We start from the raw sequence: 25,064 nt of genomic DNA, 5'->3' as shown, positions 1-25,064 counted from the left end.
TAGTAAGCAGCATTAAAAAGTGTTTAACTTCCACCCATACTTTGAGATTGGAAAAGTATCAAGTTGGGCAGAGCCGTTAAGCAAGATATTATCCTGATATTAGCCTATTATAAGGGAGAAAACATCAGTTAAGTGTTACATGTAAGTGAACTTAAACCAAGATGAGAGGGCTAAGAGAGAGAAGGTGGAAGTATAGATAGAAAATCTGTTTACAAAATATAAGCTATAAAGAATTTCCAAATTATGGCGTAAATAGAGTAAAAGTCGGAGATAAAAACACGAGAAAAATTAAACTCCAAACATGTTGTCTCCAGATAATGAAATAAACTAAATTTTGAAACAAAGGAAGGTATTTGTAAAAACTCAGATTCGTTTATGCTTCTTTATCTAGAAATTAAATATATATCTTTCTTCAAATTGACTGTATTTATTGTATCATAATAATCTGAATTACTGTATTGTAACAATATGTTACTCTTGTGAGTTAATTTGCTTTGAAAAAAAAAAATTGATTAATAGTCATGATTTTGATTAATAGTCATGAGATACATATTATAATTTAAAATACAGTGGGTTTTAAGCTTTGGACAGTGTTTCTTTTGTTAAAAAAATAAAAAAAGTTATGAGAAAATCGATTTCTGTAATATTATTTATTATGTCCTTTAAAAAAATCATAAAACTGTTAAATTATCATGGGTTTATCGGAAGCATGTGTTTTTTTGTACAGTATCGCACTTGACAGACATTTTCCTTACTAATATGACAACGAATAACTTGATACTTGAATTGTTCAATCAGGTATTTAGTTAAGGTCTTGGCTAACTTTAAATTACTACTATTTTAATGTAACTTTTAACTTACACAAGATCGACCTGACTGGAATTTTAACAGCGGGAACAGGTACTTAATAATATCAGTACTAGTACACCTCGTGAGCCCCGAAAATAGAGCTATGCATTTATAGATAAAGGCCTTAACAGAATATAAACAATATCAATCAAGGATAAGACTCCATTCCTTTTTATGTAAAGTAATTGTCAGAAAGAATAACCAAAGTGGTTTATATCAGATTTGCGATGAAAATTACATTTCTGTCTAAAAACAGGTAAGGCCCATATTTAGAAATTTTACACCCCCTGGGCTCAAACAAATTTTTGCGTCCCTTCTCCCTTATTTGATAGTATTCAATATGGGAGTAAACAATATGTCCGCTAGCGTTTACATTGAAGGATCAACAATGGGGGTACAGCATACAGAAGCAAATGCATGGATTACACTTGCAGCCAATACGCAATAGTCTCACTTCTTTTAGCGTCAATACCATCGTAACGAGGAAACTCAATTGTCCTGTGGTACCAACATTGTTTTCAATGTAGTTCTCTCTTGAAAATCTCTCTCGCATTCCAGCCATATGAGTTTATGATCAATATTTTCACCACGGGTTGTCTCGGAGTTTTCCATTTGCTCCCAAACGTCTTCCTTTCATAGTCATCCACTTCCATTAATCATCCATTTCCTTTAGCTTACAAGGTATTATTATGGGATGTTAATATACAACTGAAAGTTATCGTTTACGATTGAGGAAACAGACACATATTTTTGTTTGTGTATTTTCACAACTTTTAAATGTTTAAAAGAATTTTCTTTGTGGTGGACATACACCGTGCTCGTGGGTTTTCTCGGGGTTCTCCCGTTTCCTCCCACTTTCTTCATTCCACCATTTCACTCATTTCTCATTATCACCGTCTCCTTTAGCCTAACCGGCATAATCGTGGGACGTTAAAGATTTCATTTCATTTTTTAAAAGGATTTTCTGTATTATTTGGTTTATAAAATTATTTATTTTTAGACTTGTTTATTATTCAATTTTTTTTAAGGAACAAATCTTGAATAACACTGTTTTAGATAGCATGGATGTTTCGTGGGACCAATTGAGTTATGCAAGATATTCCTGTTCATAACTCAGGTGAAAAAAAAAAAAACGAAATTCGAACCAAGGTACCTTTGTAAGCAAAATGATCTGTAGGAGCCCAAAAGTTTCAGCCCTTTTCTGAAACTAACTTAACCATTCAGGGAGTTATCCAGAGACCGAAACAAATGATAATCTGACAGTGGAGGACCGGGCTGTAAGGTTGAGGTATTAAAACCACCAATCTAAGTTCTCTCAATTTCTGACGATGTCGTTAAAAATGTATGCGGCCTGGCATTGTCAGCATGATGTACGAGACCTTTTCTGTTGACCAGTTCTGGCCATTTCTTTTACATTGCTAGGTGAACTCATGCTAATTGTCAACAGTACAGGTCCGATTTTGTCATTCTGACCGGTGGCAGCAGCTCGTGATGCACGATATCCTTCCAATCCTAGCGAACGCACAGAATAACCTTCCTGGGCTCAATAAGGGCTTTGCTACAGTCTATGGAGCTTCTGGTTTCGACCATTACATTTTTCGGATATTATTGTCATGGGTTATCTACTTTTCGCCACGATCAGCCGCTTCAGAAATGGCTCGAGTTCATTAAGTTTCAGTAAAGATTCGCATATAGAAATTCGATCGAGTAAATATTTTCGGGTTAGATCATGTGACACCCACAATGTCAAGTTTTTTTTCTGTAACCAGCTTTCTCCAAATGGTTTAACACTATTTGCTGATAGATGTTTACTTCATTGGCGATGTCATGACTACTTACATGTCGGTCTTGCTCGACTTTTGCCAGAATAACCACTTTTGCTATGTTTGTTCGCCCACTGCAAGGAGCTTCTTGGACATCGAAATTTCCAAAACAAAAGCGATTGAACTACCTTTTGATAATATCTTGCCCATAAACAGCACAAATTTCTTCACGTGCTTACAGAGTATTTGCGTCTTTACCGATATAAGACTGTACAATGTAGCGCAATTTTGCAGAAAGGTCCCTTATTTTCACGGCACAATATCTTACGTGTGATTTTTGCATATGTACTAGCTTCAACTGTCAGTTATCTGATGATGGTAGGCCTGACCCGCTGCGATTCGTATACACTAATATTTGGGACACTGACGCCATCTCATGCACTAAAAGCTTACTACTTTTTAGAACACCTGATATATTTTTCTTAAGAAGATGGTCATCCTAGGGTTTACTAAAACTATGCTTGTGCTATTAATGAATGTTTCCTCTTGTAGCGTGCTAGTTGTGGTTGTTAGTGTTAAACGGAATCGTTAGTGAGAGCAGGACAAACATGCAGACCTCAAAGACCATTAGCAGGTCTGTTTTGCTTTATGAGTTTTAACTGGATACGAACGATAGTGGAACTTGAAGAAAATTATTCTAGACGTTGTATAGGGATATCCTAGAGCTAACTGTAGAACTGTGTTTCAACAAGTATAAGAACGATGATGAACGCACTATGGTGCCCACAACACACAGATAACGAGGCATTCAAAGCGGCTATGGCTAAAAGTATGGAACATTCAGTTGCAGTGCTGAAGCTATTCTCAACAGCTACACTAACTTGGGAAACGTATAAAGTGTGTCGATGGATCCCAAGTAAGTTGATTGTGACCTAGAAAGCGACATGAGTAAATGCTTTTTTCATTTTTTTTTTCCTTCTCAAAGAAGATCCACTTCTTAGGTGGTTGGATGGGTGTTTAACGTTGCAAGTATGTGGCTATATAAGACGTGGACCTACAGTTTAAAGTGAAATCCGAACCACCGTAATACGTTCAGATTTCAAAACTTACCCATCGGGAATCGAAACCAGGACAACATATAACAAAGGCATACACGCTAGTCACTTTTCGTTTATTTGTTTATTAAAATAATTATTATTATTTTAAATTCGCCTGAGCCAGAACACTAATCTCCGTGGTTATCTCTCCCTAATTGTGCATAACCCAACACAACAGGGGCACGAACATGGAAATATCAAGGACAGTTAAAAATTCGACCATTCTCTTCAGAGGGACTCGAACCTCTAATGAATTGCACTTCAGATCCGATCCCGAACGCCCGTGGAGGCCTGGATCCTTTTCTGAACAGAGTGCGATCAAAAGTGGGTTCTTTACGATACTCTATTGCAAACAATCAAAACCACGGCTTCATTAAAAATACTCTGTTTGGTGAATTGTTGGAAGTGTTTATCGCGAATTACTTGTACTTAGTCAGACAACCAGTGTAATTGTATACTTGTAGACACAGGAACATGTGCATGAAACATTGGAAACCGTGTTTGTTTGTGAATTGCAGAAGTATAATGTTGCTGCTGGACAACGCGATACCACTAAGTTTCACGTACCGCTGTAGACTTACGAAAATCTAAGGGCAGTTACTTGCGTTTGTTGTAATGCAGCAAAGATACCTAAAATAATTTGAGTACATACAGCAGGACATGTTAATTCCTTAAGATGAGCCACTCTCGATTGTTTTCACCATGCAGTACAGCGTTAAGTCTGGATGCCAAGGGACGTCAAGCTTCATGTTTTTGAGTTCACTCAGCCTATCCTTGTCAACCTCTCCAATTCTTAAGATGATATAGTCTAGTCTCGCATGGATACCGCAGCAGGTATTGCAGCGGTACACTGTACTTTTATTATCACGTTTGGAAAATATCTTGTGAATACTTTTTTTTTTCTGGTAAACTGTAAACTGGTACATTGCTTAAGAAAGATGAAACCAATAATTCGATATTCTAAACGAAACAATGAGACAATCGTCAAGCTTTTCTTGTGGTTAGCAGTGTCACGTGCTTCCGTTTTTCTCCTCCTCTTCACGTTGTAAATTTGTCCCGTCATTGAAAGATGTTAAACGTAAAACTGGCATTTATACTATGGTGAATAATCTGTCTGCTGTTACCTTTATAATCTCGGCTTTCAGAGTACTCGGTAGATTTATTCATATAAAATATACTATTGTTCGTAAATCTAGTCATGCCCAATGTCATGTAAGCATAATAAATGGGTACAATAAATACTGCTTTCACGATCTGTGTGTGATTGTATATAAATAACAGAAAGATAATTTAGATAGATATGCCTTTCATCCATCTAATCCGTGCATACAACTCATCCGTGCTATAATTACATTCTTTAAATATTTTTTAATTGTGCATCGTTATTTTCCGGTTCTGAGATAATATTGATTACTATGATTTATTACTTACAACTAACATTTAGGGCCCATTTTCTGTGTTTGATTTATATAGCTGAACCAAATGATTCATTAACAGTTCTAAAATTTTAAAATGTTCACGTCTTTGTTTTTACCTATTAATATTTTCACCATCAGGATTTGTTATCTTATGTTTTAGTCACGCAAATAATTGATTTCCTTATCTTTATGACTCAGTTTTATTTACAGAATTAGGGTCTACACATTTTTACACACCCTCTTTACTCGGTACAATCGCTTATTTTTCCACAATCTCATGATTTTCGACTTCCATTCATTTGTCCACTAAACCAGAAACATTCAGTAACTCGCAAGCTGTTGGAATACTGGCATTGTTCTTTAGGATAGCAGGCAACATGTGACTGGGTGAAGGAAGAAAAGGTAAATGTTTGTACAGAAAATGTGAGGGTCATCAACCGAAAAGGAACATTTTAGTGTGAAACACAAACAGCAAGTGATGTGTACAAAAGGATTATGGTATGGAAGTTATATGTCGTATTCTACTTCTGTGTCCATACCTTAACAGGATTCTCAAATTTGTCGCACGTGTTCAGAGATTATAGCTCGATAACATCGATGTTCATGTCTACCATTTCGCTGTTTGGCTCAAGCTGAGTATGCAGCGCACTACATTCACATGTTTCTTCTCTCCGGGAAGCAGTTTCCCGCTGGGTATGAACTCAAAAACGCTGCCAGTTACTACATAATTGAATATATTGGTGGCAACAGAGTAGAAAAAATTGAGAAGCAGAATAAAGTACGTAGTTTCTGTACCAAGTGTCATAAATCTACTGCACGCACGTCTTTTGTCGTTTGTGTTCCACACCAAAACTTCCTTCATTTCTTGGATGTCTTTCGTAACTCCTAGGAAATGATAATTGCTGTAAAATTCATTTTCAATTGTTTTTGTTGACATTTTTTTTTTATCAGCATAAAGCTAGCCATATTTACATACTTTCTTGAATTGATGATAACTTGGAACACCTAATTTGCCAATGAAGTCACAAATCTTTACTTGATTTTTTGGTTTCTTCTAGGGCGCAATTTAATCAGAAGATTACTTCAAGTGCTGGCTTTGGAGGTTCCATACTAACTTTGAATAATAAAGAATTAAAACTAGCACAAATGAAAGCACCTAAACAATACTTTCTTGTTACTATCATCAGCAACAATCAACTGCGAACGAATAATCCCATAGTTAACCTTGTGTCTAAAAAAACTGTTACTTCTAACGTAGATGACAAAAGCTGGAACCAAGGTGCATTGCAGGTTTCACATTCGAATGTACATCATGCCCAAATTCAAAATATATCAAAAAAAGTGAAAGTAGCTAAAACTTCGGTATCTGGGAATACAAAGCAGTGTGAAGAATTCAAACAAGAACATATTTCTCAGAAGCAAGATTTAAATGCAGATGCTGAATTAGCGTGTAGGTATTGTGGAAATACATATTCGACAAGGAATACAGTAACAGTTCACGAAAGAACTCACACGGGTGTTAAACCGTATACATGTGAACAATGTTCAGAAAGTTTTCGAACGAAGCAAATTTTGGATTATCATATTTCCAAAATGCATTGTGTAGAGAAGCAATTTGAATGTTCTATTTGTTTCAAGCGTTTCGCAGATAAAAATCGAATTCGTAAGCATCTTCATAGTCATTCCGAAAGGAATAGGGTATGTCCAGTCTGTTCCAAGGCTTACAAGACTGCTTCGTCTTTAAGTTGTCACATGAAAATACACAATACCGTGGATGGATTGGAATGTAACATTTGTAACAAGAAATTCATGTCATATAACTCACTGAGTTACCATCGGAGGGTACATACAAAGAGAGATTTATTTTATTGCGACTCGTGTGATAAGGGATATGCTACGAAAAGCACATTGGTTGATCATATGAATGAGCATATGGGAAATACACCATATATTTGTAAAATATGTGGCGCAAAATATACCAACAGTAGTAGTTACCATTATCACAAAGGAACCCATAAACCAGCTGAAGATCTATATCCATGTAAAATGTGTGACAAACGTTTCCAGAGTAAATCTAAACTGAAGAAACACTTGGGCTCACACCGAGGTGAAAAGAATTATGTGTGCGACATATGTGGCAAGGCTCTTTCTGAGCACTGCATGTTAGTACAGCATTATCGCTCTCATACGGGAGAGAGGCCTTTTGTATGTGAGACTTGTGGAAAAAGTTTTACGAAGCGGCAGCTGCTAACTATACATACTAGAATTCATACAGGGGAGAAGCCGTATGAGTGTAACATTTGTCATAAATCATTCACTCAGCGTTCGTCACTTACTATACACAAACGATCACACAGTGGAGAGAAACCTTACACTTGCGACTTGTGCCCCAAACGTTTTCCTTCAAAAACAAGTATGATGTTTCACAAAAGGAAGCACAATGACTCTAACATAAAGACGTCAATTTAATATCAAGATATAATTGATTTAACTAGAATGTAATAAATTTGACCATTCATATAATGAAGAAACGTAACGTATCGAGGGTAGTGAGGAGAAAATGTAAATCCTTCAATACCTATATACGTGAAATTTCGTCGAAAAACTTTTCTAGAATATTCACACAGTACAGAAACTGGAATATATTATGTGTTTTTGGATAGTTGATTTGGTCTGCCTACTATTGCTTCGTCATCCCATGTAATCTTTGTAAAATCCATGTTTATAAAAACTTTCATGATTCTTGCATTTTCTATTACGTTATTATACCATTACAATTAACTTATATTTAATTATTATTTAGGTAATTTAAATGAGTATGAGTAGTATGCGAATTACAATTTAGTTGTAACTCATTTGGCCAAAGGAGCTTATTGTGAATATTATTGTGTGCAAAATGCTTTATAACTGGGATAAATATGATCTTCCTATAACCAAGATTTTGCCTTAGTACGTTTTAAGGTAAATTGCTTACAAAGAGCTTTTAAATATCAGTCGGAGGCTGGTGTGCATATAGCTTACCTAAAATTTGTAAAGCATTTGAATGATGAGACACTAAAGGTACAGAATTACCATGTGAAGTAGTTATTTTTGAGTCTTGAAAGGTAATAATTGCTGATTTTAATGACCTATTATTACACAAATGTATCCGTTGTGCAATACGGTAAATTAACAGGTACTCACCTTGTATCCCAAATTAATTAATTGTTTATTTAATTTCGATCTTTTCTGGAACCTTCTTCAAAAAGTTCAGCTCTAGTTGCTTTTCTTTTCATACATATTTTTCTTCGAATAGAATTTTCTTGAGGTATTTGAAAAACATACGTTCATTCAAAACTCCTATTATATTTGTAATATCATTTTGGATCCTCGCTTATAGAAATATAATCTTGAGTATTAAATTTTTATATTATGACAAAAATTTGGAAATCTATTTTACAAATGGTTGAAAATATATGTTCTTCCATCCCGGCGACGCGTCGTGAGTCCTGTTTACAAAATGAAACACCTTTCCCCACACAACTTGCTGAACTGAACAATTAAAAGTACTTCTTTTCTTGTAGAATTTCTTTATTAGTAGTAGTAATGATAGGCTACTAAATTTTGGAATTGTACAGATTGAGTTCTTAACTCGCGAGTTCTAACTTTTTCTTCTTAAATCTCTTAACGGTTAAGTAACTTAACTAGGAAAAATTTATTATTAAACTAGAGTTAGCATTACTAAAGAAGGTTCCAGAAAGGGCCGAAATTATGTGGAAAAGAATTAATCATTTTTCGGTAAAGTGAGTCGCTGTTATTTAGTGATAGATATGCATTTTAAAAGCGTCCATTAGCAAACATAGTACGACTACATTAAGCAGATATAATACAAAGTATTCACTTTCTCAAACTAATTGTTTGTGAGTTGTACACGTTGATAATTGAAAAGTGATTTACCAGTCCTTCGTTATTTTGATTTAGTATTCCTGGTCTTAGTATTTTCGTCTAGACTTCGAAGTCGATACTTCTGTTGATTTATGATAATCTTTTCTAAATTAAATAAAATTCTAAATAGCTCGTCTGATTGTTCAGTTTCACTGTTTGAATAATTACTCACCCTACACGTAAATATAATACAGAGGTTGTTCAGCCTACGTTTGGCCGATTTCGTTCCTTCCCTTTCCCGGGCAGAATGGACTCACCCGACCTGGCTCGTGGCGTCCTGCAGTGGTGTGCATTGGCTTCCTGAAAACGGAGTTGTTTCTCCGCGCGGACGACAATAACGCACAAAACAGGACCATTGTTGTGAGTGTTGTGTTAAATTTGTTTCCAAGTGTGTGGGTTTCCGCTCTGTGAACAAAATACCGCCCAAACTAAGCCGGTTTTGGGAAGACTATGTTGACACCCACTTTAGTGTTTCTGTCATTAGAAAACAGTGAAAGAAGAATGGTTGCAACATCAGTTTAAGTGGAATAAAAAATGTTATTAAAAAGTACAAGGGCAACGAAGTTCTACCATTTGGATCACCACCGAAGTTGCCTAGGAAGCGGGAATGCACCAAGGCCACCTCCACCATGCAGAGGAAACTTCGCAAAATGGCAATGCAAGAAAATCCACCAACACAAAGGTGTATGGCTAATCGTCTTGACGTGTCTTTGGGGACTGTGAGCCGGACGTTACACCATCAACTCAAGCTGGAAAAAGTCATGACAGGTCGCGGCCATCTTCTCACGGATGCCCACCAAAAGGAACGAAAGTGTAATGCCCGGAAGCTGTACGAACGGCATCTGGCAAAAGAAAGGTAGATGTACGTCGTAACGCTCGATGAAGCATGGATTTACCTTTCCGACTGCGGCAAACCGAGAGCCATCATGTACCGAGAGAAAGGCACCAAGAACTTCAGAAGGTGGGTCCGTGTCTGTATAGAATCCTTTCCAAAAGGGTTCATGGTGATTACTGGCTACTGTTACCGAGATAAACTGAATATTCGTAGGGTGGCGAAGAACTGCAAAATAAATTCGCAGTATTTTCAGGAGCAGATCATGCAGCCGATCTACGAACATGAGATTCCAACAATGTACGGAAATTACGCCAATCTGGTGCGCATTCACATGGACAAGGCCTCATCACATACCTCAGGATCGTCCCTCGCATTCTAAAGGGAGATGGAGGAGGCAAGTGGTATACAGGTGATACCTTTCAATGAGGTACCTGTTAAATCTCCAGATGCAAGTCCTATGGACTATTGTGGATTTGGGTTGCTGAAGCTGGCTTTGGAAAACGGCGTGTGACAACTGTGGAAGGACTTTGGAAAGCTGTGCAAAGGAAATGGGACAAGATTCCCCTCCCAGTTCTCCAGAGAAGCCTATTACAGTGGAAATTACGCTGTCGGGCTATTGTTAGGAACCAAGGGAAACACATCGAGCACTTACGGACCTGGCGCCATGGATTCTTCTAAATTTTTAGGTTAGTCGAAATTGGCCTAATGTAGACTGAACAACCTCTGTATAATATTCGCATTTCACCTAACTTGCGAACTCACCAAAGCGCACAGACTTTTGTATTTGTTAATTTAACAAATTTCTTGTGTTATGATATGACTAAGTGTATTAACGAAAGAAAGAAAATAAGGTTGGTTAACAACAATTATTCTAGTAGTTTGACCATATTACAAAGGTGGGGAAGATTGAAATAGAATTTCGCTCCTTGAGTGCTATACATAATTTAAAATCCAAATATAGATACTACCAAATAATTTGAAAACTTTTTTCCATTCTTATATATATATATACTGTATATATATAACTAAATGACTAGCAAAATCTCGTCAATCTCTAAATAAATTTCACAATCCCTGCAAATTTCCATCATTGCATAAAGATAAAATTATACCAAGATTCTAACACAGTACATTTGAAGATAAATTGCTTATTTGAAAAATTTCAATAATTAGTAGCGCACTTGAAATTTGTAACATAACCGAAGAGAGAGAGAGAGAGAGAGCGAAAATATATTGAATATCAGAGATATTTATAAAATATAAATAATTTGTGTTTAGTGTTTTTAGAAGCATAGCGACCAGATGCCAACGGGTTATTTTGGATTCTATATTGTTAGAATTTCGATGACGTATTATAATTGTAATATTACACAAACATAGCCATCGTACTAGTACCAGTACCTTAAGCAAATATAGTGCGTCGTACTCACTTCCTTGAAATGGTGCTGGAATTTTCTCGGGAGCTCTCTCACCCCCCAAAATCTCTTTCCAACTTCCGAGATCTTTGGGTTACCTACTTTTCCAGGACAAATGATTTCCTCTTCCATACGTTATGCTTACTTAAGTTCGATTTTGAAACATCTTAGATTTCGTATTTGATTGGAATTTTGATACATAATTAAGTTAATTTGAAAATAATTGTGCATTTACATTGAATACAATTTATATTCATTTAAAGCTATAAACTACCAACTACTACATCGGGCTCAGAGAGAAAACGTTTCCATACAGTACAATATCTTTAGGAAGTATAGTATTATTAAATTGGAAGTAAATTGAAATTGTAAATAATAATAATAATACAGTAAAACCTGTCTTTAATGTACCCTTTATTAAACGAAATCATGTGTTAAACGAAAATATTTCATGGTCCCATGAGTTTACTGGCGAAAATCGTGTTGAATTCTCTTCATTAAACGGAAACTATGTTACGCGGATAACGGAAATCAGAATAAGACTCTTAACAGAAAATTTCAAGTTTCGGAGTGCAGCATTTAGAAAGTTTTTAGACATCCTATGAGAAGTTAAATATATATTTTAGCAAAACAGACAGTGATGTGCAACCAAAGCAGGCACAACGGATATACATGCTTTAATTGAAAATTATATGGAAAATCTGAAAGAAGAAGTAGAAGAAGAGGTGGAGGAAGAAGAGAAATAAGACATTGAGTTAGAAGAAGAGTGTGTAGGATAAAGACTTATAAAGATTCTGTCAAAAGTTTAAAGGAACTGCAACATTTGCCTTACGTCGAAATGACACTGATGTGCTTAGTATGTTTTCCCAGGCTAAAGTCTCTGTGGAAAGTTGAACAGACAAGCATAGATGTGCAGAAAATAAAAACTTGACTATTGGAAAAATTAAGTTAACGTGTGTACAATAGTTTTTCTGTTCATTGTAAATTTTGAGTGTGTTAATTAGTAGTAGAAATAAATACTGTATTTGGACTAAGGTACGTACATCTTATTTTATCCCAGTATGTCCATATGTCTATTATATGCATTTTTATTTTTTTTTTATTTTATTTTATTATTTTATTTTATTTTATTTTATTTTATTTATTTATTTATTTATTTATTTATTTATTTATTTATTATTATTATTATTATTATTATTATTATTATTATTATTATTATTATTATTATTATTATTATTATTATTATTATTATTATTATTATTATTATTATTCATAGGTCTAGTTTTGTTAACCGGAAACCTATCTTTAATGGAAATTTTTGCTAGTCCTGTTCGATTCCGCTAAAGACAGGCATTACTGTAGTAAATACTTATCATTAGTAATACGTATTATTATTTTTATGAACACATTCTTAGGGCTTGGAAAGTAGTAAACTGGACAGGGCTATCCTTCAAGATACCATGCTGGTAGTTCCGTTTAGTGAGAAACAAGATGCGATAACTCGAGTTAGTTTACTGATCTTTATGTATAGGAGTAGAAACGTGATCTTCATGTATAGGATTAAATATGTATTACATTGAATATGAAATTAACATAAACGGTGCTCTTCATTTGGGTCAGCCCGAATTTTCCATGAGCGAGGTGGTGTAAGGGTAAACGTTTTCTTCACTTCGGCTCATACTAAGGTGATGTAATTACCAGCATTCTCCGATCGCCTTTACCCTTCAGGTTTCTCAAGTACCTATTTTACAGAGGCTGAGTAAATCTGAGAATTTTCGGAATTTCTGTGATTTCATTAGGAAGTGGCTAGAGGCCATGTTCTCTTTGAGTTTCCTAGTGCCACATCTAAATTATAGCGGACATAATTTTCAGATTATGTTTGTTACGTTTAGATTTATTGCAGTGGTAGGAGTAGTAAAATGAAGATACTTTATATGTGTAAACATGACTCCAAAACAATGACAAACTCTCACACTTTAATTTTATACAGGTGACTCTCGTTAATTGAAACTTGGATAATTCGAAATATTGGATAACTTGTTAAAAGGTTCATTCTTCTTGGAAACTGTATTGAAAATAATGGTAAAAATCATAGATAAATGGAACTTTTGATCCTTCTGTTTGGATAATTGCAAGTAATGTAGTACAGTAGTTTTCAATGTTGGACATATTACAAACAGAAGAATGAAGTTTCAACTGGTTTTTAGTTATTCAGAGGCTGCTGTAGGGAAGAGTGACATAAAAAATCTATCTGATGATGATGAAATTTAGGCGAGATCAGCAATGAAGTAAAGAAACAGCGTGTGGCAACCTCATCTGAACCTTTCGAAATGGTTGAAAATTCGTGATTTATTGAATGTTAACTAAATAGTACTAATAACGAATTTCATGCAATAATTAAAATTGAACATGTTGTTGAACACACACACACACACACAAAAAAAAAAAATATCAAATCAAACCAAATATAGATCACGAACTTTTTTAAGTGAGAAGGGATAATTAAAATTGGTATATCTGGTTCTGTGTGTTTATTTTCCCTGATACGTGTGACTTAATTTATATGCGAGTAAATGTCGTTTGTTGTTTACGGTATTGTATCACGCAAATAATATGGCTCCTGAAAGACAAAGTCTACTGCATATCAACTTTTCTTCATGTAGGTATGTAGTTTTGTTCAGTTGATTTTAGGTATTTAACAATACATTTTTTGATAACTCGAATTTTGGCTAATTCGAACTTTATTGTGTCCCCTTGAACTTCGAATTTAAAAAAAGTTCCACTGTCTTTGGTTTTCCATCGATAAATGTTTTTCTCTGCCTCTTCTAAGGAGGAGTGGGCATTGCTTATATCACTGTCTGATTAAGGATGTTCTACTGATTATCAGCGCTGAACAAAGACTTCTGTAATATTTTATATAAGATAAAAATTAAACGTTTTTTTTTTCTAAAATCAGTAACTACTTGTCATGAAAACTACTTGGTCTGTTTAATGATTACAGAGTAATGTCTAATTATGACTATTAATTTAGTATATTAGTCATAGACTTGTGTCAAAGCAGCAGTTGACGTTAGAAGTGAACATTAAAGCAACATTCTCGCCCATGAAATAGCAGTATCTGTGTCAGACTTCGTACATCTTGCTGACTATTGCAACTAGTATTCACTGTAAATTTTATAACTCGCTCCACATCGATAGAATTGCGAAAGTATCAAATATCTGTGCAGTGTGATCTCCGTTCCTGATTCCCATGAATTAGAACGAGAATTTTGAGTACAGATTATAGATGACAATTGAAAAAATCACAAACAAAGCAAAAGTTTTCCTTATAGGAGAGGAAGACTTAAAATGTTTACATTTGTCCTCAATACGGAGTAGCTTCCCACAAATCGGCTAGAAAAAATATTGGAAACCATTCTCACTGAGGCTCTTGCCGCTACCGCCGGATATTCAGTGCTCCAGAAAAGTTTATCACAGAAATAACTCATTAATGTATGTGTACAATGTTCTTGTTGAGTGGAAGATGTTGTTCTTGTTGATTCCAAAGTGAACTCACCTTGTCGAATCAAATATCAAATTATATTCAGTGATAACAATAAGCTTCTGCATCGTGAATGCATTTCATCTGAAAGAACCACTTACGAGAAGAAGTGTAGGAGTATCCAAGAACATTTATGAAATAAGCTTTGTAGAAAACAACGAACAAAATGGCAAGTGCTAATCTATGGATTCAATATTGAAGTTGAAAGTCGTGGTAAACTATATCTAATAGTCAAGCTCCCCCAATGACGTGTTCCAAAGAAATTTACTGGCATATACATCGTACATAATCGTTTATCAGTTACTTCCGAATTAATTCATCAGTTGGAATTCAGTTTTCAATTACCGTCCAGAGAAGAGAATTCCTACATCAAAATTCATTTCCTAAAGAGAATGTAGTATGTGTGTACTCAATTTTTGCTGATGATTGTATCACTTATGTAAGTAGCACGATTATGTTTTGCATTGATCCATATAATATAATGATGATGTAATTTTGAAAAAATATCCAAAGAAAATAACGGGCCGCGATGTATCAGGGGTAAAGTGTTCACCACTGGTAGTGGGGTCCCTGTTTTGATCCCAGCTCGTGACAAATGGACTTTGTGGTGAAAAAGACCGATCATGTGCATGCATTTTCTCGGGGTTCTTCCATTTATTTCATTCCACCATTTCTTTCATTCTCATCGGCTCCTTTATCCTACACAGCATAAGCATGGGATGTAAATCTTAAAGATTTCATTTCATTTTTCTAAATGAAATAAAAAAATCAAGTTTACTATTTTTCTGTTACCGAATTTCAGCCATGACTTTACACGAAGTTGGCTGAATCTTAATCAAGAGAATGACTATGAATATGAGTACTATAATAAAGAAAGGGGTGCCTCGTAGATAGCATAGAAACACGAAATCCGTCACTTTTCAGTCTATACAGAATACGTTTTTGTATGACCAGCACTCCAGACAGACACTCAAGACAAAAGTATATTTTTTAAAATGTTACTAGTAACAGTTTGGTAAGAGATTTTTAATTTATTTCTTTAACCACAAAAAATAAAAACTACACATTCTTATGTAAAAAATATGGAACGTTTGCTATCTGTGATCTGAAATCATTGGAGAAGAAAATAATATATAGAAAAGGGAACTTAGCGTGGTAAATTGTTTCTTTAAAAAGTAAAATACTAGTAATTTGCTCATTTGAAATTCCCCTAAACTGGGAGTCTCATACTCTTAGAAAGATACTAAGCCCCACTAAACCGATCTTATACCTCTCCACTATATTTGTACAATAAATCATCAGTTTTTTTAATAATCGTCTTTCGGTGAAAACATTATAGTTCAACTAAAAACATTATAGTTCAGCTTTCACACTAAGACCTCTTTTGGTCGGAGTATACCTCGTATTGTAGCTCTCCTCAGTATTGTGTACTAACATACGTCTGAATGCCTGCAATACTCTGTAAAGATGAGAAACCACTGTATTTACTTTTTGCCTAATTAACGAATCCAATATCTCGAAGACTAGCCAGTTCTTATAAGGAGTGGGTAATAAAAGAATGGTTGAAAGAAAAGAATTCCTTCACTTCAGAATTTTAAGCATTTCTATTTTCTAGTCTAGATAAATGAAGATTGCTTCATAGGATCGTAACGCCTCGAGATAACAGTCCCTAAAATTGAATATATATATATATATATATATATAAAGAAAGCACCTTATAAACATATCCATCCAAGAAAGTAATCTTCCCTCCCCCAGTAGAATTTACCTAATACCGTATAACACCGTCTCTCGCTTAGATACCTGCCTGGATTTTATTTGAAAGTGACTCCATGAGACATTGTAGATATGCACTCGCTTGTCAGTAGATCTCCTATTCCTGCATAGTAAACTGATGTGTATTTTGGAATGTTATTGCTACTTGCAAATAACTCCGCAAATTTTCAAATAAATTTAAATCTGGAAATTTTGTTGATCAGAATAGGTATGACAGAGTACCTGATTATTCCTCAAACCATGTAGAAATATTTTGAAGCGTGTGAACACGGTGTTATTCATATTGTAAGATGAGAGTGACTACTGCATATTCATCATGAAGATGAAGAAATTACAACCTAGCCCCTAGGAACGTCGAAATGAACATTTCAGTTCATATTTACCATCATCTATATATCGTCTGTATGACTGAACCCACACCATGGTACAGAAAATACACATCCATAATCAAAGAACTACCTCCAGCTTCAGCAACTATACTCTCAACACACTGTGGATTAAATGCTTCATTATGCTTTCAGTACACTCAACGTCTTGCATCATTAGAATGTAGATTAAACTCGCCAGAATGTAGATTAAACTACGCGTTTTCAGTACGCTGCAGTCCAGTGCCTATTTTCTTGAGTCCATTAGAGATATACGGCTTTATGTGCCACAGTGAGAAGTGACTCTGCTGCGAATGTGCATCGAATCAGGTTCCTTTCGCAATGTCCTTACGGAAGTTGGCTGCGCTGGATCTTTTTTCAGGGACTTCAGCAATTTCCGTCAGGTTTGAAAACGATTTTTTGTGACCAAGCGTAAAACTTGCTGCGATCCCTACATGCTAGGATTGTTTTGATCCTTTCTAACATTATTTCACATTGAACAGCCTGCTCTGATACACCAGCAAATTCATTTACTCGTCAAGCCTATTCATAATGACCTCTTTCTGCTATTTTGTCGCATCTTTGCTTCCACCTGTCTCGGCTAGCTAGCTGTTTCCATACAATCAACTGTGCTCTCACATTTTATTTAACTTCAATAAACATGTATCAGTGGTGATGTTTAGTCACTATTGAAACGGACAAATTATAGTTCTAAAGGAGAATGACTGACTTTCTGTCCGATGTACTTAGTTCTGATCTTTTTGAGACTCACGACCAAAGATTCTACATTTCTGATTTAGCCTTGTAAACTACATTTATGTTTTTTGTAGTCTTCTGGTTTTCCGAACATGGAAGGATAACGAGCCAATCGCTTTGGACTCGAATGAGCAAAAACGTGACGTTATAACATTTTCCTTGTGTTCTCAAAGTTGCTATTGATATGGGCTCTTAGATGCTTCTTGAAGACTACTTCCGTTTCAAATTTTTAAATAGAAAATGGCGCTATATTTTAATCTCACAATAGGTCTTTGCACAAGGAGTAGCTATTTACAGTCTCTACCAAGACTTCACTCCACGAACAGTATTGAATATTTTAATAATAATAGTAGTAGTACAATTTAGTTATAAGAAAATTATTCAACAGATACATACAATAATTAGATTTAATAACTAATGAATGTATCCACACATCTATACTCTCACCAGAGATATCTTACATTAAAACTAGGATATATAACATCTGCATGTGATTCATACGGATATGACCTGTATATTTTCAGTCATTTCCGTATAGTCATATGACTTAACTTTGTTATAACTATAGTTCGTGATTTATCAGTTCTCTTACACAAACGACTCGAAAAGGTTATTGACTCCTATGACTCATTATTCTCTATAACATTTTAGGATCTATTCTGTATGTTCATTCACTTATAATAACTATCCTTCTTAGCTCTATATTTGATTCTTCTTCTTTAACTGCTTAACTTTCTGACAAATGATTCATCAACGCTATAGTGAAAATTTAAAATATACACTCTTTTCTTTCCTTTTCCATTTTTTTAAATCAATGTTTTCATCTCCAATATATGTATTGATATATTTTTGGTATCGCACAACAATTGTTTCCATTATCTTAATAATTCAGGTTTTATTATTATTATTATTATTATTATTATTACACAGTTGGGGATTACTTACATAATGTCTTGATGTGTTGATTTCCCACTGTTTCACAATTCTCGATTTGCAATCATTTGTCCACCAAACGAGAAACGTTCACTAACTAATTGCAAGCTGTTAAACTGCTGAAATTACTCTATATGATAGTAAGGAATAGCTTACTAGTTTGATATAAGAGTAAGTAAACTACGTACACAAAATATCTCATAGGGAACGAGAATTGATGTATAATTTATTTTTAAATGGTTGTTGTTGCTATCTTGTGATCAGAATAATGCTGAACATACACACGTTCTTTTGTTTGGTTAATAATAACCTGGATCGTCTAATTTGTCAATGAAATCATACAGTATATCCTTTTTGGTTTCTTCTAGGGCTGTGTTCAGTCAGGAGATCACCTCAGAAGTGGGCATTGATGATTGTATACTATCTTTAAATAATAAAGAATCAGAGCTGACACATGGAGCAATGAAAGCACCTAGACAGTACATTCTTGTAACTTTCGCCACAAACAATAAGTTGCAAACGAAGAGTCACTTAACTAGCCTTGCTTCTGATGAAAGTATTTCTTACAGCACAGATGAAAAAAATTCGAACCAAAGTACATTGCAGGTTTTACATTCGGATGTGCTTCGTGCTCAAATTGAAAATGTAACCGAAAGAGTGAAGATACCTAAAATTTCACTAATTTCAAACACAAAACAATCAAATGAATATGGACATAAAAATATTTCTCAGAGGAAAAGTATTAAAACAAAGGAAACACCTGTTTGTAAATATTGTGGAAACACATATACAACAAAATATCATTTAATAATTCACGAAAGAAGTCATACTGGTCTCCGACCATATGCATGCGGACAGTGTTCAGAAAGCTTTAATTCAAGGCGAAATATGAATTATCATATTGCCAAAGTTCACTGTGGAAAACAATTTGATTGTTCCATTTGTTTCAAATCTTTTGTAACCAAAAATCAACTTACCAAACATTCCGTTTGTCACTCGGATGAAAGGAAGTGCGTGTGCTCGATCTGTTTCAAAAAGTACAAGACTACTTCGATTTTAACTCGTCACATGATGATTCACAACAATCCAGAAAAGCATGAATGTGATATTTGTAACAAGAAATTTGCCACACGTCAATCCCTAAAAACCCATCGAAAATCACATACAGAAAGAGAGATATTTTATTGTGACGAATGCGGTAAAGGATATATGAAACGAAGCTCTTTAATTGATCATATTAATGAACATGTAGGAAATGCGCCGTATGTTTGTAAAGTATGTGGCGCAAGATATAGTAACAAAAACAATTACCAGTATCATAAAGGAACCCATAAACCAACTGAAGATTTATTTCGATGTGAAATGTGTGAAAAGCGTTTCCTGGATAAGTCTAAACTTAAGAGACATATGAGCGCGCACCGAGGTGAAAGGAATTATGTATGTGACATATGTGGAAAAGCGCTCTCTGAGCATAGGACGTTAGTAGAGCATTATCGCACTCATACAGGAGAGAGGCCCTTTGTTTGTGAGATTTGTGGTAAAGGTTTTACGAAGCGGCAGCTACTAACGCTACATACTAGAACTCATACAGGGGAAAAGCCATATAAGTGTAATATCTGTCATAAATCATTCACTCAGCATTCGTCTCTTACTATACACAAACGCATACACAGTGGAGAGAAACCTTATATCTGTGATTTGTGCACCGAAAGTTTCACTTCCAAAACAAGTATGATCTTTCACAAAAGGAAGCACAATAACTGTGATGGAAAGGCGTAAATTTAACATTAAAGTGCATAACACAAGAAAATTTTACCGTCTATATATTAAAGAAAGTTAAGATATGTAAATAGGAAGTGTAAATACTGCAAGACTTTTATGAAAAATGCTTTCTTCGATATTCTTATAGAACGGGAAACTAGTGTATTGCGCATATTGATGTGTTCCTGGTGGATTAGATAGATCATTGTTTGATCACCCCATATGTACAATGTGATTAAATTAATCTTTTTCTACATATTTTCTAGTATGTTTACATTTTTTTTTACCCCTTTATTATACCATTATAATATTAATATTTATATAAGTTAAGTGAATGTCAGTATTACGTGAGATACAGATAATGTCAACTCATTTGGAAGAAGAAGTTTGTTACAAATATTTATTTTAAGTTCAAACTGTAAAGTTTAAATTACCATCCAACACTATTACACCGACAGCGTTTCCATATTTTACAGTTGGTTTAAAATACGTAATATAATTTATTTAGACGTAAGTTATGTATATTTTTAGATTAAAAATTTCGTTAATTTGCAGAGTAAAAAACCGTACTACCGTTATTCAAGGTATCGTGTTAATAGTCCTCTATGGTGAAAGATAAAATGACAGTAAAGTTAATTTTTCAATGAATAAAGTCGTATCCAGTGTAAAATAAGATGAGACAGCTCGCGTTAATTCTCTGATACTCAGGCATTGTGGTAGGATTAAAATAGGATCGTTTTTTTTAACTATATATAGAATTAAAGGTAAGGTATAAGGTGCCACATATGAAAAGGCTGAGGTGACACAGGGCAATTTCTAGAGAAAAGTTTATTATTTTTAACAACACTCTGTCTCGTGCTGGAGGTAATGTAATTTAATTCCTAGAACTCTTCGGCCGCTTTTACCTTTCAGATTTCTCAGACCAATTGTACATAGGTTAACCTGAGCATCTTTGGAACGAGGGCAGGGGAGAATCTACAATCAAAGAATGATACAGTTGTAGTCACCAAAACCTAGATTGCGTTTCAGAGTCTAAGTCTAAAAAGTTGAACCTAGATCCTTACATCCCTTGGATCTCCTCGCCTCTCATACTCCAACCTAGAAACTAAGCCCATAGTGGAAGTAAATGCCAGTCACATCGCCAAGGATTGTCCTTAAGATTAATCCTGTTTAAGTAGCGAAGGTGTTTCACCGTATCCACACTCATATAACGCAAATGGTTTGGGAAATCTATATTCCTTCCATTCTGTTACAGAGCAACATGCGTATTCTTTAATAAAAACAGATCACCTGGACATCGCCTCGAAATATTCAAGTGGCATATAGAAAACAATCATACAATTCAGGGTTGGAAAAAGTTAAAAAGGAAACATGTGTTCTAAATATGAAAAAGATGTTCAAAATGTTTTAAACATATTTTAAAACATGCATGAAAGAAAACTTGTTTTAAACATTTTGAACAGTTTAAAACATGATTTTAAACATATATTTCAAAATCGTGTAATAACTTATTTGTTAAGACATTTTGCTCTTTACTTACAACCGACCTTTTCATTTTATTTTGTCCCGTTAAGACTACACTGTGTTGGGTACAGAATATTTTAGTATATGTAAGTATATCAGTAATTCTCAACTTCTTTCATATCACGACTCCCTTTTATTATACCCTCTTGCCAGTGTCTCTCATAAGTACTTTCTCGGTTATAATAAACTTTTTAGGTAGATTTTAAAATCTACCTACTATGGAGATTTCACATATTCTATCAATAGACATGGTGAAACAAAAGTCCTCACCACCCTTGTGTGTTGAGAAGGGGTTGAGGGAGGATGATGAAACTTGGAAGTGGTCTGACCCATCAGATGGTGCTATCAGGCATCATGGCGGCCATTTTTGATTGGTCTTCAAAATTTCAAATTTAAAGGGGGTCATGTTAGAATTTTACCAGAAATATGCTTGTGCGGTTATTTTAGCCGTAAAACAAATCATTTCGGAGTTACTGCTTCTAAAAGTTTCCTAACGTAATGAAATAACTAACTATTAATAATAATATAAAAAAAAGAAACAGTAATTTTATTTATGAAAATCATAACGTTAATATTGTGGGTGAAACTGAACTAATTCAATTTTGTGTACGTGCATAACATTATTTTTAAAATCGTAAGGACAGGATTTGTAATCTTTCTCAAATCGTTGGAAGCAGAAGTAAGGTGTTTGCAAATAGTTAAAAATCATCTGTGGTAATATAACTTGAAGTTTGTCAGTAGATAAAATTAATTAACATTTCGGATAAAATCATAAAAAAGATGAAACAAATCTCAGACTTCAAAAGACTTCTTATTTCTCCATCATTAGATAACAATATTTTGTCATTAGGACTTTCCTAAGATTTTGTAAACTTTAAAATACAATATAATGACCTTTTGGGAAATTAAAAAGGAAAAATAGTTCAAATAAATAACGGCAATAAATCATATAAAATGACTATTTTCAAACGAAAAAGCCTCTTGCACCAAATCTCCAAGTCGCAGTGAAGGAATCTCCAAGAAGTTTCCACGACCGTAAAAATTTCAAATACAGAAAGAAAGAACACTGACTGGTCAAAGCTAAACTTCACCTACAATAGGTAAAGTACGACATTAGAAAACTTAAACTGTGTATTTGCATGTGACATGATTTTGGGAGGTCTCTAAAAGTAACAGGCAAATTTGAATGCTGTTTAATTTGTATTGAGTAAATTCATAAATTATCTGTTATATAATTAACCTTATGTACTGTGTCAGATGTCAAACTCAATACTATTAAATATCCACAGTTAAATTGTTACAAAAAAGTATCCACTATGCTGCCGTTGTAAGCCAATTGTTTTATCAATAAAATAATTGTCATTCATGACAATAAGAAATAGTAAACACCACTCGTTTAATTTGACTATTTAATTTCATTCACTAATTCATTGTTCTCTTTTAGTTACTGATTTGATCTGAATTTGATCTTTATTTTCTTTATTTTAATTACTTTGGAGGTATGCTACACTAATTATGTCCTTAGGGGCTAAGCTTCGTGTTACATAATGCAAGGCATATCTTTCAGTTCTCATAAACACGTACTAATACGTCAGGCGACACATAGGAACATACATTCATGATTCTCTGTGTAAGATGTGTGAGATCGGCGATTCTCTTTTGATATCAGAGGATCGGGTACTTCAAGATCTTCAAGGACGGATTTAGTGATCTGGGAAGTGATCATCGAAGTACTATTGGACACATATAGCGTATTGCAGAGGTGCTCCATCCTGTTTAGAAATATATTGGAAATTTCTCCTTCTGGGTTCAGCAGTTAAGGCAGCGTTTCCCAACCTTTTTCAACTTGCGGCACACTACGGGTGTAACTTGAATTCTCGCGGCACACTCATAGATATTATTATTATTATTATTATTATTATTATTATTATTATTATTATTATTATTATTATTATTTGCAAATATAAAATATCATGGTAATTTTTTTCTGTGATTACTGATCTCCTCACAGAGATGGAAGCTCGATCACTGGTTTTCCCCTATGCTAATTCATTATGCTTATTTTTATTCTAAGAAAACAATTGCAATGAAATATAGGACTCAGATTTTTAAAAATACGCTTTCTTTTTCAAAAACTGTATCCAACCTTTCACTAAGAACGAAAATCACTAAATAACGAATGAACAAACAAAAATGTTTTGTACTTTTAACTTTGCTGTTTTAACCAAAACCGGTGCATAGTATTGCAATCACACAGCTTGCGATGCGTCGAAGTCAAAACACACCTGTTGAACAAAGTGTTGTTCTGTCATTCATATGCGAATGAGTGTTCTACGAACGTTCACTTGACGCGTACCGTACAAGTGCTTCCTTTTCTCGGTGTTAGTATGACTCTCAATTGAAGCGTAACATAGCAGATAACCGTAGAAATGTGTACGAGCCGAAATACTGTCTGCTACACAATAATAGATGTAGAATAATATACACCCTCCATTCCAAAAGAAACCGAACTTTTGAAAACAAATAGTACCACTAGTGCCATCTGTTGTAATATTTTACCGGTAGATGGCGTAGTCCCTCATTGACAACTGGTATAAATGTCATGACATTTGGATGCACGGCAACAAAGTTATTGCGTTTCAACTGTCAGTGTGTTGTGCACATCGGTCGGAAAATGAGTTTCAAACAACGAGCTGCAATTGAGTTTTGTGTTAAACTGGGTAAAACTTTTAGTGAAACGCACCAAATGCTACAAAATGCATATGGTGATGAGTATCTATCCCGTACGCAAGTTTACGAGTGGTTCAGGCGATTCAAATCGGGTAGAGAGACGCTGGATGATGACGAAAGATCAGGCCGTCCCAGAACCGGATTATCGGAAGAAAACATCGAAAAAGTGCGTGAATTCATTAAACATAACAAAAAATCGTCGGTGAAAGTTATTGAAATGGAATTAGGCATTCCTCAAACAACCGCATACCGCATTTTGACCGAAGTTTTGGGCCTTAAGAAGGTTAATTCGCGGTTTGTACCACACAAACTCACCGAAGACCAAAAAGTTGATCGAATTGCGCATTGCAAAGACATCGTTAAAAGTGCTCGGCAGG

At 34.6% G+C, this 25,064-nt stretch overlaps 1 protein-coding gene across 1 annotated transcript; it reads left to right on the top strand.

The window, feature by feature from the left end:
• Positions 1-5,694: 5,694 nt before the first annotated feature.
• Positions 5,695-20,691, top strand: LOC145661838 (uncharacterized). The gene is made up of 2 exons (XM_081727177.1): positions 5,695-7,593; positions 18,982-20,691. Exons 1-2 carry the CDS (start codon positions 6,274-6,276, stop codon positions 20,449-20,451), a joined length of 2,790 nt encoding a protein of 929 aa, XP_081583303.1. The 5' UTR covers positions 5,695-6,273; the 3' UTR covers positions 20,452-20,691.
• The last annotated feature ends 4,373 nt before the right edge of the window (positions 20,692-25,064 follow it).

This window comes from Thermobia domestica, chromosome 10 (assembly GCF_964235325.1).
Source record: "Thermobia domestica chromosome 10, izTheDome1.hap1.1, whole genome shotgun sequence".
In the NCBI taxonomy this organism is placed as follows: Eukaryota; Metazoa; Arthropoda; class Insecta; order Zygentoma; family Lepismatidae; genus Thermobia; species Thermobia domestica.
The sequence above is the reverse complement of the archived record's forward strand: the minus strand, read 5'-3'. Positions and strand labels throughout refer to the sequence as shown.